Source organism: Phoxinus phoxinus, assembly GCF_949152265.1.
Source record: "Phoxinus phoxinus genome assembly, chromosome: 22".
Taxonomy (NCBI): Eukaryota; Metazoa; Chordata; class Actinopteri; order Cypriniformes; family Leuciscidae; genus Phoxinus; species Phoxinus phoxinus.
Window position 1 is genome coordinate 15,726,175 of NC_136897.1, and position 18,841 is coordinate 15,745,015.

General features: G+C 38.1%; 1 protein-coding gene across 2 annotated transcripts in view; it reads right to left on the bottom strand.

Annotated features, from left to right (window-relative positions):
• Nucleotides 1-12: 12 nt before the first annotated feature.
• atxn7 (ataxin 7) overlaps nucleotides 13-18,841 on the bottom strand; it is a 35,482-nt gene continuing 16,653 nt past the window's right edge. For both annotated transcript variants that reach the window (XM_079598366.1, XM_079598367.1), the window contains 10 exons: nucleotides 17,702-17,806; nucleotides 7,898-8,138; nucleotides 7,468-7,745; nucleotides 7,237-7,319; nucleotides 6,032-6,285; nucleotides 5,696-5,888; nucleotides 5,287-5,408; nucleotides 4,318-5,201; nucleotides 3,031-3,173; nucleotides 13-2,956 (listed from right to left, as the gene is read on the bottom strand). In XM_079598366.1, coding sequence (XP_079454492.1) covers nucleotides 2,939-2,956; nucleotides 3,031-3,173; nucleotides 4,318-5,201; nucleotides 5,287-5,408; nucleotides 5,696-5,888; nucleotides 6,032-6,285; nucleotides 7,237-7,319; nucleotides 7,468-7,745; nucleotides 7,898-8,138; nucleotides 17,702-17,806 — 2,321 coding nt within the window. In that variant the 3' untranslated portion in view covers nucleotides 13-2,938. The remainder of the gene's footprint in view (nucleotides 2,957-3,030; nucleotides 3,174-4,317; nucleotides 5,202-5,286; nucleotides 5,409-5,695; nucleotides 5,889-6,031; nucleotides 6,286-7,236; nucleotides 7,320-7,467; nucleotides 7,746-7,897; nucleotides 8,139-17,701; nucleotides 17,807-18,841) is intronic.

The window sequence follows — 18,841 nt, forward strand, 5'->3', positions numbered from 1 at the left end:
CACATTTTTCTTATAAATAACTGTATAAATTATTTTTTTTATATATTTACAGAAACTTGTTACAAAACAAATATACTATACAATCTTTTCTTTAAATATTAAGTAAATCTACCCTACTGTTTTTGTTCATGAATTACATAGCAGCCAACACACAAAAGTCCAGCTGATCAAATGATTTTTGAATATGTATACCAAAAAAAAAAGAAATCAAAATATACACACTTGTACATAGGTTTATATGGAGAGGCTTCTTCCCCAAAAAGCAAACTGTTTTTATCTTAGATTCACATTCCAAATCTGTTGTTTAATCAAACATCTTCACAAAGCTTTCGTCATCTGAAAACAGTGGAGTTACAATTTCAAGGTAAACAGTACATTTATCTGCCTAAAACATTGGTTGAAATCACTGACTTTGCCACAAAAATATCTATCCCTCTCGCTTTGAAAATTTCTAATATCAAAAGTAGTCATAAAAGAATACAAGGGACAGACAGGAAGCTTTTCTCACGTCAGTGTCACTCCTCTGCCATATTTCATCAATCAGTTACCGCTCTACTTGAAGGGGAAAAGGGCGACGTATGAGATTCCTAGGCAGGTTTAAAACGTTTCTAAACCTTTATATAACATTCAAGTACTGTGGAAAAATGAATACATGAAATAAAAAGCTCTGCCTTAACAACAGTCAATGAGAAACTAATTCAGGCACTTTCTCTTTTTTTTTGTCAGCGTTAAATAAAAGCAAATGAATAAGTAATTAAAAAGCAATGTATCCAATTACAACATTTGGCAACAGTGGTGCACCTTTTGCACTGTACAACTGTTTTGTTCCCTCTTCCAGTTAGAAAAGTCCTACAAAATACATCAGCCAGCCAGAAATCTTTTGCACAGTTGTAACGGGCTATTTTGATCACATTCTCTGACCTCTTGGATTGAGATGGGGAGAAAAAAAAAAAAAAAGCACTATTAACACCTAAATATTAATAAATATATACGGTGGATGATTTCCCACTACTGTGGCAACAATCTGTCTGGGGGAACTCGGCATGTGACTAACAAGAAGCTGTGTTTGGATAGAGTGGCGTATTGCATTATTTGCTTGGCAGTGAACCACTTCTAATAATCTTAGAATGTTTCCATTTACTAAATAAATAATAATGATCTCAATTGTACCAAAAAGTTTTACGAAAAATGCCTGTGCAAAAATACATCTCCATATGTACAATTCTTTAACAAAATATGTATTTCTGAAATAGGGATACTTCAATATTTGTATTCAGTTTCATGTACGAAAAAGCCGAAGGGAAAAAATACACGCACACACCAAAAAAAAATAATCATGCTCTACTTCTCAGCAACGATTGCTGACTGACATCAGTGGAGTTCAGGAATTTACAGGAGTTTTAAAGAGAAGCCCCAACTTACACAAAATCCAGCTCAACATCTCTTCTGAAGATCAACGAGCCAAAAAAAGGATCTATTGCCTTTTTAAGGTGACAATGAAAATGAGATTTAATTCATTATGTCCAGCTACTAACCTCTTTAGGTTCGTGTCGGATCAATGCAGGAACGTTGGGTCGCAGTACAAGTTAGTGGTTATTTCATGAGATGGTGATGGCCAGACTACTGTATATGTGTCTCACAGTATTGAGTCATGAAGATGTCTACTCCATTGCTGAGATGATAGTGTGTCTGTAATGTTGGTCTATGGCTCAACAGCAACTAGCCGTAAGCCTCTTTCTGAGATTGAAACGGCAAAAAAAAACAATACCATGCCTAAGGCATTGACACCAGGAAATGGCTCTCCTACAATCATTTTCGAGCAAGACTGCAGATTTGAGTACATTAAGATTTCAGCACATGCTTCTTTAGTGCTACAATGGGTAATTGGAGGAGGTGAAACGTCACCTGCGGTCTCTCTTTGTTCCTGCAGTTGTTTTCGCATGTGCTAAAAAAGCTTTACTGAGTCAAGCCCTTAATGTACCTAAAACTGACTATTTTTGGAGCTTTGGAGACAACTGTTGCTCAGAGATTCAGTAAAGACATGCTAGGCTACTAACAAACCTGAAATTATTCAAATGAATGGGGTGTGGGGAAAAAAATCAAGTGCTTTAGGTAATGCAGGGTGTTAGAGTTCAAGTCAGGGTTGGATTGTTCTGTAAAAAAAGTAACTCCTTTAGCCGAAGTTCTTAAAAATTCCCTTGAAATAAAACAAAACTCTAAATTTAAACATGATTCATTTCTTTCCAAAAAAAAAAAAAAAAAAGTGTATGATAAATGGTATTTTGTTCGGTTTGCTATACATTTGCTAGCCTGTAAACAAAATGTGGTGTAAAAATGTGTAGTTTGCATAATCTTTTAAGTTTAGGTTGCTCGTGTTGAAACTCCACTCTTTGTCAGCCTTCCAGTGAGAGATCATGTGTTATGATTAACTTAAGTTGATTGTGTGTCTACTGTAGGGATGTTCCTCTCCTGTACACTTCCTCCAAAGGCTGAGTAGGATTTCAGTTTCCAGTAGTCCACACACACCGAAGAACTCATCTTGTTTGTGTCGCCCATCCCTCCTATGCTTGGTAGTGTTGGTGAGGCTACGTGCCAGCCCAAAATCTGTACCTTCAGACCCCAGCGCAAGTGCTCAGGCTGGGTAGCTCTACGCAGCAGGCGTTGTACCCAATGGTGCATTGTATAGATTCATTATAACCTCCGACAGGAGAACTAGATCTCTCTGGCTTATTATCCTATCCCAGGAGAGTGCCCCTGCATGGCTTTGGGAGGAAATCCCCACGAAGGACATCAAATGGGCCACCCAGTGTGCATTCCACCCTGAGGATTGTGGGAAGAGTAAGAGAAAAAGAAGGCCTCGTGCAGAGTGGCATGAGGGGGCTGAGGGAGCTCTGGGTCCAGCCTACTGCTCAGCACGCTCAGAGCCTCCACACCGGTGTCAGGGACGAGCCTTTGGCTGCCGGAAACAACAGGCAATGTTACATTCTGAACTAAAACAATGAAGCAACCGGGTAATGTAAAGAAACTAACCTGATGTATGAGTGAATTGTTAGGGAGCCCTGGTGGTCCGGGTATAGAGCGAGCGTGCTTGTTGTGGATGTTGTTGATTGATGGAGACTTGGCCATTTTGGGCCTGCCAGGACCTTGTCCTCCTCCCCCTCCTGCTCCAGACGCTGTCAAAGTCATTGCAAAATTTGAATAAGAAACGGCACTTTGGAATCATCAAGCAAACAGCATATTATAATAATTATGTAAAGTCGACAAATTATTTTTGGTTTATAGTGTTTCTAGGATTGGATGGAGATCCAGAAAGTCAGTTCGTTCCTTCTCTGTTAATTTTTTAAGTAAACTTTGAAGAGTGGTGATTATAGTGCATTAAAGCTCATGTGAAATGTAACAATGTACAACTAAACTGAAATGAAACAAAAGGCACGTTAAAATTAACCTAAAATTTAAAAGCAATCGGATAGAATTGAATCCAGAAACTGGATTGATACTAAAATGACGTCAAACTAGAGTAAATTAAACTGAAATTAACCTGAAACTGCATCGAAAATAAACTCGTATGAAACTGGAACTGGATTAAACACACTAAAATTAATTTGGAAATTAATTGAAATATAGATCTGGATCAAAACTAAAGTAAGATGAAAAAGGGGTTGATATTATGAACTGAACTTAAAATTAACTAGAATAAAAATAGAAACTGGAATAATACAAAATTTACATTAGAGTGGATTACAATTAAATTGAAATAATTAAATACAAAACTGTATTGAAATCAATTTGAGATCAAACTGACATGAAACAGGAACCAAATTAAATCTAACTGAAATCAAATAGAAACTGGATTGATACTAAACTGAAATGAAACAAATCAACAGCAACTGGATCAGATAAACTCGTTTGAATCTGAAACTAATAATAATACTAAACTAAAATAGTAACCAGATCAAAACAAAACTCAGATAAAACAGAAATCGGATTTAACCTAAACTGAAATAAAAACAGAAAACAAATGAAAAAGAAATGAAATAGAATCTGGATTAAAAATAACAAGATGAAAACCCAAATTAAAACTAAATAAATGAAATGAACCTGGATTCATACTAAAATTACATTAGACCGAGTCTGATTTGGACTGAAACCAAATTGAGATGAAACCGAAACCAGATTAAAATTAAACTGAAATGAAACAAAGCAAATTAAGTGAAACTTAAATGAAAGAGCAGCTAGATCAAAACTCAAGTACAATGAAACAGGAATTAGGATTAAAACGAAAATGAAAGTGATTCTGTATTGATAAGATGTGTGTACCTGTGCTGTTGAGGCTACTTGAGCCAGGCGAACCCTTCCTGCGTTTGGCTTCTAGACGTGCCTCTGCGTGATGATCGCTGCTCTGGTGAACAAACGGCCCGAGGGAGAGCGTGGAGTCGCTGCTGTTCATCACCACACTCATGCGTTTAATAGACTCAGCAGGGCTGCCAGAAGGAGGGCCGCGTCCCGTCGATTCCTGCTTCAAGCTGAGAGAGTTGGCCCTGCCTGGGGTGCAGTTTACCCCCACACTGTACACCCCACTGTGGGATGACGACGACGCTGATGACGATGAAGACGACGTGGGGGTGGAGGCGAGCGAGGAATGATAGGCACTGCCCAGGCTACCCGCGTTTACTGCGCAGTTCTTCTTAAAAGAGGATGAGGATGATTCCGAGGTGTAAGTGCCATGGGAGGTTAGCAGGGAACTGTTTTTCCGCTTCTTTCCCGAACTGAGGCTCCCGCTTGCACTTCCGCTGACGCTAACACTGCTATTATTACTACCCTTGACGACAGAGTTACTTAGGCTGGAGGATGGCTCCCGAGCCCTAAAGGACTTTGTACCAGATCGGGATTTGAGGGGTCGGTTGGAGCCCAACGAGGGTAGCGAGGACAAGTGGGCTGAAGGCATCTGGGGTGATGAGGCTGACACTTGTCTAGAAGCGCCACTGTAGGCGGGCTGCTCGCTTGCGGAGGCTTGCGGAGAAGAGCGGGCGTTCAGGGTGGTGCCGTACGACAGGACCGGCTTGCTATCATAAGGCGGCGGCGAAGACAGGCCGAGAAAGCCTGCGGAAATGGAGGAGGATGAGGAAGAATGGGAATTTGTGCTTGTCCGGTGAGAGGCTGTCGGTGTTGTTGCAGAGTTCTCCAACGCCAGAGGGATTTTCCTACAAAATAAATGGAAGCAATCACAATTAGGACTGTGCTCATCAGAAAAACAGCTGCTTGCAGGAAGGGTCTCAACACACTCACTTCCACATTTGTGAGTTGACATGCTTGTCCAGCATGGTGGTGAGAGCACACCGTACTTGATCCCAGCGCCGATCAAACGCATAACATCCTCTACCGTACAATCGACTTCCAAAAGTGCAGCACTGTTGAGAGACAGAACATGAATAGTACATTTATATGGAGTTATTCAGAATAATCTCTTCAATCATTCAGATGAAGGCCGACTCGACTTGAATCTCACTTTTAAGAGTTGTGGCTTGCCACAAAATTGGATTAAAAAGAGGCCCTGGATATTAATTTCAAACTCGTTTAAGAATCGCTTAGTGATTCAAAAGCTCAAAATAAATGCAAGAGACTGATAATGCAGGCACTTGAGTTTGAGAGAAAAACCTCACTAACACTTTAAGATCACAAGGTTTCTTGTACTTACAGCGGCTGGTCGTGGGTGGTAACCTGAATAATGGCAGTCCAGTTTCTCCGTAGCTTCCTCCCTCTCCTCGTTCTCCCCCTCGTCGCTGGAGAGCCGGCTGCTCTCAGTACTAACAGGGGCCGGGTGAGAGTGGTGGGCCTGGTCGTGGGCCATGGCTGGGTCTCCTCCACTGTGAAAGTTACTGTTGTTGAGTCTGAAGATAAAGAAGAGCATCTTAACCTTTGCCTTGGTTGACCCAAACAAAATAAATATGACTGTAAACTACCACAATTTGGCTAATCAATCAAACAGGAATCTGATTTAGAGGAAATAGTGGGGAAGGAGGAAGCAACTCACCGTGGAAGCCCAGAATTATGAGGTTTGGGTTTGAGGGGCAAAGGCTTGGTGGCATCAGCAGTGCCATTGCCATGGGAGACCGGGTGAGGGTCTTGTGGGAGGCGGGAGTGGGGAGGGTGAGGGTCCCTGAGAGGGGGTGCTGGGTGTGAGGGGTCCAACCTGAAGTGCAGCGCTTTGCTCTTATGCTCAGCGAGCAGCGTGTCAAAGCGTTGCCGCCGCCCGAGCACCGCCCTCCTCTGGCTTATGGAATGTGTCTGTGGAGACATGGGGGAGATATTTAACCGTTTAGTCAAGCAGTTAAATGTTTGGTTCACTTAATCATTAGGGACGTCCTAGAGATGCACTATACTGCAATATATTGGTGACCATAAGGATATAGGCCAAGAAGATTCTGATTAGGAAGATAAAAAAAGGATAATATTTGAGCTTTTTATCTGCTACATTATTACCTCTATACTGCTATATTATAATATGGCAATATTACAAAATATATTTTTGCTATAATATTATATTAGGGCTACATTCAAAAATAAAATAATAGGGCTGCGCAATATATCGAATTTATCGAAATATCGCAAATGTATATATCACAATATGCATATCGCAACAGCTTGCAATAAATGGGGTCATGAACAAAAGACAAAGTTTTTTAGCTTTAATAAGTATCAGGATATATTTAATTCATACAGTGAAAACTAAGCAATGTTTTATTTTTATGTTTTATGATTCAGTATCTTTTATTAAATAAAGCTAATGTAGGATAACCTGAAACCCTGTGGTTTACACTGATGTTTAAATAACACGTATGCTACAGTAAAACGCTGATGTTCACTTTCTGAAGTTATAAGGATGTTTTCTTGTCATAAAAAGAATGTGAAACACATTTAGGTTATATCATTTTAAATATATTTTAAAGATAATTTAAGTTTATTTTACACACTTTAAGCATTATCGTATCGCATATCGCATTATTTAAGGAGTTATCGCATATCGCATTTTTCTTCAATATCGCACAGCCCTATAAAATAATATATTGTGTAATGTCTGGGTTTAATATTTTTGACAAGTTTAAAGTCTGGTCTAAAACGTGCTAACACATGAAGCTATTGAGTGAATTATTTTTTAAATAGCTGCCTATTTGTATGGGCCCAAATTTCCACAGTGCATCCATAATTCCAACTCAAAACAAGTGTAAGGAGACGCACCTTGCATGTTAAGGATCTTGTGCATGGCTTATGTGCTGTCATATCCATAACCCCACAATGGATATCTGGATTAAACTCTCGCTCTAGAAGAAAAATATCATAACAGAAACAGAACACATGAGATCAAGAAAAGGGGTGTACTTTTTTTCCAATACAATTTAGTAGAATTTCCTGTGACAAATAGCATAAATATACAGTAGCAGCGCTGCAGCAGGGACTATTAGCATTTACCTTGTCTCTTGGAAAAGGGTCTTCTGCTACTGGCACTGCTGCTGTCCGTTTTCTTGTCTTGGGACGAAAGGTGGCCCTTTCCATTAGGGATCTGACCAGGGGCCAGCAGAGGAGCCTTTGGTATGGAGGGGAAGTTAAGGCCTGACTTCAGGGGAGAGGTGCTCACAGTATTGGAGGAAGAGGAGGTGGAGGTGGAAGAAGAGGCGGGCACGTGGGGGAGCTTGGCTGAAGATTCCACCTTCAGAGGGAGCTTCTCTACTTTGACAGCAGGAATTGGACTGGAAGGCAGAGAAATAAAGATAGCCTTATATTGTACCAAAGGTGGGTGTGTTTCATATTACATCTTTTGTGTTGCGTGAGAATGGTCTGCTTATCTTAACGAATTTATCCACTAAATTCACTTACACTCCATCAAAACACACATACACACCTCTCTTCTTGCAGCACCCTATATGGGAAGTGAGGCTTCCGGTGAGGAGGCTTCTCTTTGGTTGTTTTGTGGATTTTAGTGGGGACGCTGCTGTTTGTGCTGGAGGTGCGTGCCAGTGTGCTTCCACTGACGGTCCCGCCCCCAACTCCGCCCCCAATGCTGCCCTTATTTCGAGAGATTGCAAATGCAGCAGAGGCGGGATAGCTGGATGGGGGCTTGCTGCTGGAGCTGTGTCTTCTCTCTGAGGGACGAGACATTTGAAAGATTTTACCCTTCTATTGCTCAACATGTTGAAGGCAAAAATGTAAGTATATAAACACATGTAAAGGCCCGTTTACACCAAGGACGATAACTATAAATACAACGATAAAAATATCGTTCTAAAAATCCTTCTCAATATTAAAGAAAAGCAGTTATAAAGAATATACAGCTATAACGATAACGGCACAGAGAAACAGAATCGTTAGAATCACTTTCAGAATGATTTTATCCATGAACGATAGAAACAGACAGCCAATCAGAATCCATCCTGCTGTAAAGAGCTCAAGCGTTTAAAGTGACGGACATGCATGCGCTTAGAATAAACAAAGATATCATCCGCTGGTGTAGACGCTAATATATTTATCTTTATAGTTATAGTTCTTGGTGTGAACAGACCTTAAAGGTGGGGTAAGTAATTCTCTTTTTTGGCCATTTTTTCAAAATCACTTAAAATCCTATTCCTAACCCACTTACAGCCACTGAGTTAGAAGCACTGAAATAAAAATTAAGCAATTTAATCATCTGTGGAACGGGCAGGACTCGAAAAACTCCAGCCAATCATTTCCAAGACCACCTAGAATCATTGGACAGTAAGTGCGTCAATCAATCGGTCGTACCATCCCCCCCTCCATGTCCATGTTCTTTGAATGGGTGGAGTCAAAGGAAAGAAGGTAGGACCATTTGAGTTGTGTATTTTCAAAATCTGCCAGCCGTTTTGCAAATCACATACCCCACCTTTAAGATGTCCAGTAGGGTAATGGTACATTTCTCAACAGCATTATTTACATTTAGTGGCATTTTCATGTTTAAAGCAGGTGGGTTGTAAAAGTTTCAAGATTTATATTATAATTAAGTATCAAAAACTAAAAATATAATTTTTAATAGTTATTTGTAATAAAACTATTTCAGTTTTTCTCAGTTAACAATATCATATATATATATATATATATATATATATATATATATATATATATATATATATGTGTTGTTAGTGTAACAAAAATGATGAACTTATTAAGTTTCAGTGTCAAAAAAAAAGCAAAGATTGAAGACAATAAATGAGACAAGCAAGAGTTAGAGAAGAAAAGCCAGGGACAAATATATGCTTAACTTTTGGAGTTTGATGAGCTTTGAACCAACATTTTATTTATTTATCTAGCTTTGCACTTTGTCCACGATAACTATTTTAAGGGAAGTTGACCTAACCTGTAGTTAATCTACCGTAAGTAGATTAATGCTCAGATACATATTCAGACACTCTCCTCTTCTAAATAAACATTTGCTCGCTCTCAGTTGTAATTTACAAGACACAAATGTTCAAGAGTAATGAACTGTTGTGCTGCACTAACAAACGCCTCGGTCTCTCCACACTTGCCTGTCAAAAACACACAGTCCTGCTGCTCTGGCCCAGTGTTTGTCACTAAGCCCTCCAGCAAACCAGGGGCAAACACACACACACATACACACACACACTTTAGTCTGATGTCTCGCCAGTGTTTATCTGTGCTGATAAAACTACAGCAAAGGCACAAAAAAAAAGAATAAATAAAAGGAGGACACCAGGAAGAAATCCTCGAGTTATTTATTTCTCACAGAGGCTTGTGGCTTCTTGCCGGGTTATTGGCGCTGCTCCGAGAAAGTGAGCCAACATCAATTTGAGTAACCAAAGGCCAAATCGACAAAGCCCCAATTAGACCACAGCAGTCCGTAATATCATTTTGCCCCATGTTGAAAAGCAATCTGGGACTGTTGTAAGGAAACTGTACACCAAATACTGCAACCTGACAAATGACCACAGGGAACTTCCGACATAAAATCAAGAGCCTCGTGCAAATAAAGGATGATCAGCGTGGACAAAGGCACAGTGTAGAAATGTACTATTTAATTTACTAGTAGAACTATTTTAAAAACCACCAGCCTTTCAAAACTTCTAGAGCAGTAATCGATCAAATTAATTGACAAAAATCTATAAAAAAAAAAAAGAAATGTTCCGATACCAAAAACTGATACCACACAGCGTGTACAGTCAGTGCTTATGACAAAGAAACATCGACAACAGAGCAAACAGAGAGCAGAATGGATATATCAGAGAAGGATGTATATAAAATAAATATATCAAATGAATTGAATGTTAAAGAAATTAAATATTTACGCCTAGCTGCTGTGTGCGAGCTGATAAACGAAACCAAGTGGATTGAGTGCGCAGCGGGACGGACGTGGGAGCTTGTCGAGCGCATCCCTTTTCAAAGATGCTGGAAAGTTTGTAGTTTGGTCGGATATGTCGGTAGCAAACAAGGTAAAACACATTACTAACATAATGTAAAGAGAGAGAGGGAGCGCGTGCACACTCCTGTTGCATGCTCTTGCTTGCTGATCGTTCACTCAGCACACATGAACGTGCTAAATTAGAACTAATTAAAACTGGATTAAAACATTTGAATTAAAACTAAATTATATATGCAAGTAAACAATTTAACTGTTATGTGATTCATGTATAACAAGTGGCTCCCTACATTATTACAGGACAAGAAGTTTACAGCGCGCACACTACCGTAGCGCGAGCACGGAGGGCAGCGTCTCAGACAGTGCTTGAATACTGCATTGAATTCTCTTTCACGTCGTCTTGCGCTTGAAATGACCAATTCACACAAAATTATGTAAAAACGACATCTTGGCAATATTATAGCATAGTTGATAACGTCTTATGTCAACATAAATAGTTGAGAAATAAAACTCATAATGTAACAGTATATTGGATCCATGCATTCTGCGCTTCTTAAAGGGACAGCAACTTAAACCTGCTGCTGTGCTTTTAATGTTCATCCAACAACAAAGGACAAAGAAATCACTCACTGCTCTTGACTGAATGACTTCTGTAACTTTAATAAAAAATATCTATATTTAATTTATACAGTGAAGACTATGCAGTGTTATTTTACATTTGTTTACTTTATTAAAATGATGTACCAGTTGAAAACCACTGTTTATTTTATTTGTATCTTTGATCTATTGTATTTATTTTGTGCTATTTGTAATTGGATTATTTGTTCTTATTTTAATACTGACTGTACAAAATTGTAATAGGGAAAATGGGCCAGTAGAAAAAAATCCTTAGCATTGAGCCCTACTGAAGCAGCTCTTAATATGCCCTGTGCTATTAAATGAAAGATAAAATATGATAGAACAATATGATGTTACTTTCACTGTTCATCTAAAGCATGAAAATAACTGAAGGAATTCAATAATACGATTCAATAATAGGTACCGACAGGTGTGCTTCTTTGACATGGAAATCTCCAGTTAATTTCTTCTGTTCAGTCACTTGAGGTCAGACACCTCTGAGCAAAAACATGAACACACTAGAGAGTCGCTGGAATTCTAGTTGAAATGGACGCTGACACGGTCTCTTTTTTTATGTTTACGGTAATACTGTAAAGCTGCTTGCTTATAATACTACTATTTACTAGTAAATTAAAATCCTGTCACAAAAGAGGATATTTTGTAATGTCGGATACCAAACAGTTGATGGGCCCCATTGACTTCCATAGATTATTCTCATACCCATATTCTTCAAAATATCTTCTTTTGTGTTCAGCAGATGAAAGAAATGAATACAGGTTTGGAACAACTTTAGGGTGAGTAAATGATGACAGAATTTTCATTTTTACAACAATCTGTGTATAAGTGTTATATAAATAAATGTGACTTGGTTTTACTGGAGTGCCGAACTGCAGAGCTTGTGCAAACATCCACATCACTATGATCAGATGCTTTCTTAACTAGTTTTCTCACCCCATCCATTTCTCAGAAAGGAAAGTACACAGCACATATTAACATATTCATCTAAACGACGCTCTCAGCAGTGGTCGGCGTCAGGATGTTCGATAGGAATTGGCGAAGTCAAGCAGTCCGTGACGGACAGATTGTTAACACAATCTATATTTCAATCAGGAAATCCAAACATTTGCCTATCATTTATTTCAAATATCACCTCAAACATGGCTTACCATTTAAAACATGCAAGCAGTAGCCTAATATTAGCCACTTTACATGGCCGCTCGCTCTAACGGTAACATTAACAGATAAATTTGTGCTATTATTAGATGCATGTCCAAGTGTTTGTGTGGACGCTGAAATAATACAGAGCTTACTGTATATGTTTAATGCAATTTTTTTTAATAGTATCTCTATAATATCCACTATACTGGAGGTGAGTCGGCATCGTCAACATCATCTATGCAGCCGACACAGACTCAGAAAACACTAGTTTAATAATAAATTATTAAAATGTTCTGTTTTTTTCCGACATGTACATAATCATTACTGTTTTATGCATGCACTTGAGTGCTTAATACATTTTTTAAATGCTCATTATTATGGTTTAGTATTTCTCTATAATGTAGAAGAACGTTACATATAATATTCTTTCTCAGCCCTGAAAATGTGACAGTTTTCCAGATGGCATCGCCAACCTTCACCCCCCCCCCCCCCCCCCCCCATCCATTCCCCACAGTAAATATTTAAGTAATTAAAATAATATCATAAACGTGCAACTTGTCAACAACAACAAAAAATTACTCAGGAGCAGCCCTAGTAAATCCTATTGAATTAATTTCAAAGACTTTAAATTCAGCATTGCTTGAAGGACAGCCAGATTAAATATCCAATCAGCTAATCAGCTGAGGTTCAGTGTGACGGCAAAACCCCACAGTATCCACAAAAACATAACGCAGTGAAAATGAAGGATAATGTGCAGTCAGCGACCATTTCAGCACAGGAAACGTTTGAGTTCATTTTAAATGGATGAATGTTGAGGAGGATGCAAATTCATTTCTTATTACTAAAGGGGCTAAATGTGAGAATTTACATGCATTAACCACTTATTGTACTGGCAATGAAACTTCCCTGACTTCCTAGGTTGGCTATGAAAGCGTCTAGACTGATTATTATGTAAAGGACTTGGGCCGGTTTCGCAGGCGAAATCCAAAGGACGAGCATTTCTAAATGCACAACACATGGCACCTTGAAGCAGAAGGGTTACAGAAGCGGAAGACACACCAGGTGCCGCTCCGGTCAGTTAAGAACAGGAAACTCAGGCTACAATTCGCAAGGACTCACCAAAATTGGACAATAGAAAGCTGGAATAAAGTTGACTGGGGCCCGTTCTTCATAAGTGGATTACTCAATTATCTAGATTTTACTGTTGACAATTTGACATGATCCAGGATTGTTAGGTTCTTCAAAGCTCACCCTGGAGTTGCTGTCATAGCAACAAGTCTGCAGGCTTTTTTCACATAAACAGGATTAGATTGAATTGTTTTAAAAGTGAAAGTCTGTCCCAGCCATTGCTACTTTCTTACAAGAGCCCCCAATTTGGACCATGGAAATTAATTTAAAAAAAAAAATGGAAATGTTTTACATAATAAAATTCATTAGAAAATAATGACAAAATTGTGTTGCCAATTTCTTTACTCATTGAGAGATTTATTCGTGAGGGGATAATTATCTCATAATTTTACTGGAGCCTTACACACATTACATACTGTTTGAATGAATGAACCATGCATTATTTGAACAGTGACAGTTATTATACGGGAGGCTTGATTCAGTGCAGAAGATAACTTTAAAAATGAAAACATAACACAATGTAAAAAAAATGCTGTCTGCTGTGCCATTAGAAATATTATTTAATCACGTGTAAAACTAAATGAATTGCTAATTACTATAGGCTACTCCTGATACTTAAAAAAAGTGTAAAGCCTGCAAAAATACTAGACATTGTGAAAAATGTATATATTTTTTAATTTATCTATAAGAAAGAACATTTAAGTAATTTTGCCTTTAGCTGTTTTAATTAGCCTATATCGTCGTCATTACGTAGCTGTCTTGACCTCAGCCAATCGCTGCATTGCTGATTATGGTTTCGAGTATCGATATATATTATCTGCTCTTTCCAATGAACACACAGTAATGTCAGACAACTTAATGCAGATATTTTAATCAAATCCGAAAATGATTGATATTTGATATTGATATTTTAATCAAAACCAAATTAGCCAGAGATCAATTATCACGATTAGACGATCTGGCATCTGTAAAATCATCTCAGATGCATTAAGCGAGGTACAAAGAAGAGTAAAATTCTGCTGCGACATTCAGATGACCGGGTCAAAATGTGGCAAAAAAAAAAAAGCATGATCCATCCTGCCTCGTATCAACGGTTCAGGCTGCTGGTGGTGTGGCCACAATGGTGTGGAGGATATTTCCTTGGCACACTTTGGGCCCCTTAGTACTAATTGAACATCATTTAAACATCATTTAAACACCACAGCCTGCCTGAGTATTGTTGCTGACTGTGTGTCCATGCATTTATGACCACAGTGTACCATCTTCTGATGGCTACATCTGGCAGGATAATGCGTCATGTCACAAAGCTCAAATATACAGCATATAATGACTAGAAAATCTCACTAAGGCCAATCCTTTTAACATCATTTTTAAAATCTATTTGCATTTTTGATTGCAGATTCATATGTAGTTTGCAATACATATTCCTTAGTACTGCAGCTTGTTTCAGCTCATTATGATTTATTAATCCTCATCTCGGATAAGCACTTGCCAGAACTAGATTCTTCCCTACACTATTAGTCAAGCACTTGAGCATTTAAAAGTTTCATGGTCTGCGTAGTTAATCTGCTCATTAATCTTTCAGTCTCTAGAATAAAGGAGTCCCAGTGTTCATAAAAAAACTCTCACCGCTAGAGTGAGTGATTGTGTAATGATCTCTAAAAAAGAAAAACTGCAGGAGAACTGGCTCAGTCCGAGTGTAATAAACAGATCATATTTGAACATCAATGCAGTTCTGAAAAACGGATCTTCTGGAAGCTGAACAGAGCGTCAAGTGCACTGATGTCGACATGTTTTGGCTCTCTCGAGTGCTGCAACTTTCACAATCTGCACAAAATCAAAGTCCTGTGACATATTTTTGGATTCAGTTATGGCTATGGGAAATCTTCCAATCAAATAAGTTTTTATTTTGGGTTCTAATAGCCCGTGAACAGCCGCACTGTGTCGTGAATGGTTCATGTATGTTTGTGTACACTAAGCAGACAGTTTTACAAAACCTGAATGAAAATATTCACATATGAGGAATATGACATACAAATGAATTATGAAAAAATTAAACTAAATCTTTAAAAAGAATGGTCACATTTTCAGGTTTCATTAATAAAACCATTTTGATTATTCGGACAAATTTTGTAATTATGTTTTGAACGGTGACAGTGATGCTACTAAGAAATTATGGCTAAAAGATCTAAAGGTCATATATAGCATATAACTTGAATCTGAGTTTTGAATTTCATTTGCATTTCATTGGATCTTATATGCTCTGCAGGCTTAAAGCAAACCAACTCAAATACAAGTTGGATCAGATAAAATAATTAACTTTGTAACACACAACATATGCAGACTACATTTTTAGTCAATAAAAAAAACAGTATTTTTTTATTATTATTCTGCTGTCCTACTTTACAGCCTTTTGGTAAGCATTTTTCCCACTGGGATTTAATGAAAATGTCTCCCCCTTGTGGCCAATGCTGAAAAAATAAGTTCAAGTGAACCAGTTTAACCAGTCTACAGAATCATAGGGTTCTTTCACATCTGTAGTTCGGTTCATTTGGTTCGGACTAAGGGCGAACAAAATACTTTGTAGCATTTTTCAGGCGTTTTGGTTCCTTTTACACACTACACTGATTGCTCTGGTCCGAATGAGTTGAGGAGTTGATGAATCAAACCAAAATGCAGTCACGTGACAACATCCACATCACTCGTCGTTGGCCAGATGTGTCTTGAACATATTTCCATAACTGCACATTGATTGGTCAGAATTAACGTGCGGGATCTATGGAACCCCCTTTCCCTGAGCGGTTTACTAAAAGTGAAGATTTAGCTGTTTTTGAAAGTTGGGACCTAATATGATCATCAGACCAAATTTCTAAGGCTCCGCACCTCCTCACAACTCCAAGGTTTGTCCGCAAGCTGCCATGCTAACTGTCAACTAAAAGTGCAAACTGTCAACAAACATTAGTCCTCATCCCATAATGCACAGCGCAGCTGACTACAGCAGCTGGTTTAGTCCAAAAATGCACAGCTCTTCGAGGTCTCGGTACGCTTGTTTGGTCCGCTTTTGGTGCGCACCCGAGTGCGATTGCTGCATTCACACCTGCCTAAACTAACCGCACCAAGGGGGACAACGAACTCTAGTGCGATTTAACCGAACTAATTGAGGCAGGTGTAAAAGCACCCTTCGATTCTTTGATTCAATTACATGAACTCTGGTGCGACTGCTCTGTTAGTGTAGTTTGAATAAGTGTGAACGCTGCCGTCCGAACCCTGGTGTGCAGCAAACAAGCAAACCGAGACCTATGAAAGGGTGAGTCTCTGTCCGCTTCCAAACTGTGGTGCGGTTCGACTGAAATATGAATGCAACACGGACCAAAGACATCTAAACTAATCAAAACAGGACGTGATATCACAAACTGAGACCCTAAAAATGACAGAATGCTCAAGCATATCTGGTTCTTCTCATCACACGTCTCCTTGCAGCAGATCTTTGTTTGTGGGCAACGGAGGAATTCCTGACGCTGTTTTCTTAGCTCTTCATGAGTTCTCAGCTTGGAAACATATGTACGCACATACAACCAGCGCGTTTAGCCCAGCACACAGCATTGTTTTGGATGTTCGATAAGTTCCATTGTAAAATATGGACTAAATGTACTTTTTTGTGTTTTGGTCTGAAGCAAAAGAACAGACCTACAGGTGTGAACACACCCCCGTAAACAACAAATTGGCTCACCATCACTTTCATTCAAGGTTAATTATTGTGTACAGAGAAACAGCTGGGACAAAGCGAGAGCTTGACTGGGCTAAATGTTTTCAAAATCAACAAGAAGGAAACCACTTTTAACAAATTTTAATACACAAGAAAAAGACCCCAGCTCCATCATAGAAGCCATCTGCAACCATTTGATTGACACCACTTTCTTGAAATTTGCAAAAATGCTCAAAGTATGATGGATTTGCAATGTTCATGCGCTAAAATAAATGATAGTGTTAAAACACTGTTGACACATTTTAAACAGCTCAAAAATAAATAAATAAATAAATAAATAAGGGTTTTCCTCAAAACACAGATGGTGTACTGAAATGGGAGTGATTTTGATTTACTTTATATCTGATTCCTGGAATTTTCTGACATCTTCGGGGAGGTTTTACATGTGCTAGATTGGATAAAACAGCACAGACGTGCCAACTAAAAAGAGCACATCAAATATTAACTTGAGGATAGTAAACAGAACTCTGGCGGTGGGTATCAAAGGCTTGTGTTCTTCCCTCTTCATGTTATGATAGTTGAGGCAGAGCAGAGGTGGGATTTCGGTCTTAATTCCCTTGAGTGAGATTTTTTTCTAAAACACCTCTATTGAAGACAGCAGGGAGAGCAGAGAGAGCAAGTCAACCTTGGAGAGCAGAAGGTGGTCTTACCGTAGTGTGCTTGGAAGGCCTGGGGTTTGACTACCTGACTGCAGTGGCTGCACATGACCAGGTAGAAGTCATCCTGTGCAGGACATTGGCCAAAGATGGGCATGTCTGCGAAAACACACACAAACACTCATTAGCAGGTCAAAATACCAAGTTTCGCGCTCTTCAGACAAGCAGACGATTTGAACAACGCAGTTACATGTGTAGCTACTTGCATGACTGTAGAAGCTAATATTATTAATCCGCTTATTAGAAAAACCTTACAATGTAAGACAAATTAATAAATATGGCTTTTCATATCAGCTGACAGAATAATAATAACCTTTTTTATTATATTGATTTTGCTTTGAAGAATCAAACATAAATTGAATAATCAAATGTTGTTTTAACAAGTACGGTAATCATTTATTTTTGAAATAGAGTAATACATCTAAAACTGATAATTGATCAATTTATTAATTCACATAAAAATGTAAATAAATAAATGACAAACTGACATATAAACTGTTTATTATTGTTTAAAGTTTTAGTTTAGTTAATGAGATTAAATTTTAAAAAAGCATTTAAAGCAAATGGACAGAAACGATTTGAAAACTTTTTTTTGGCTGAAATTTCAGTGTTTTATCAATATACTGTTTGTTACACTACAAATCAAAAGTTTGGGGTTGGTACGTTTTTTTTTTTAATACTATTTTAACTTTTTTACTTTTCTAATACTATTCAGCAAAGAAACAATAAATGGATCAAAAGTGACTATAATGATGACATTCACAATGTTACAAAATATTTATTTTACAATGTTTCTTTTGAATGTTCTATTCATCAAAGAATCCTGAAAAAATGTATCACAGTTTCAACAAAAAAATTAAGCAGCACAATTGTTTTGATAACACTGATAATAAGAAATGTTTCTTGAGAAGCAAATCAGCATATAAGAATGATTTCTGAAGGATCATGTGACACTGAAGACTGGAGTAATGATGCTGAAAATTCAGCTTTGCCATCACAGGAATAAATTACAATTTAATATATATATATATAAATAAAAAAAAGGTCATTTTAAATTGCAACAATATTTCACAATATTTTTTTTATTCTATTTCCGGTCAAATAAATGCAGCCTGCCTTAGCATAAGAGACTTA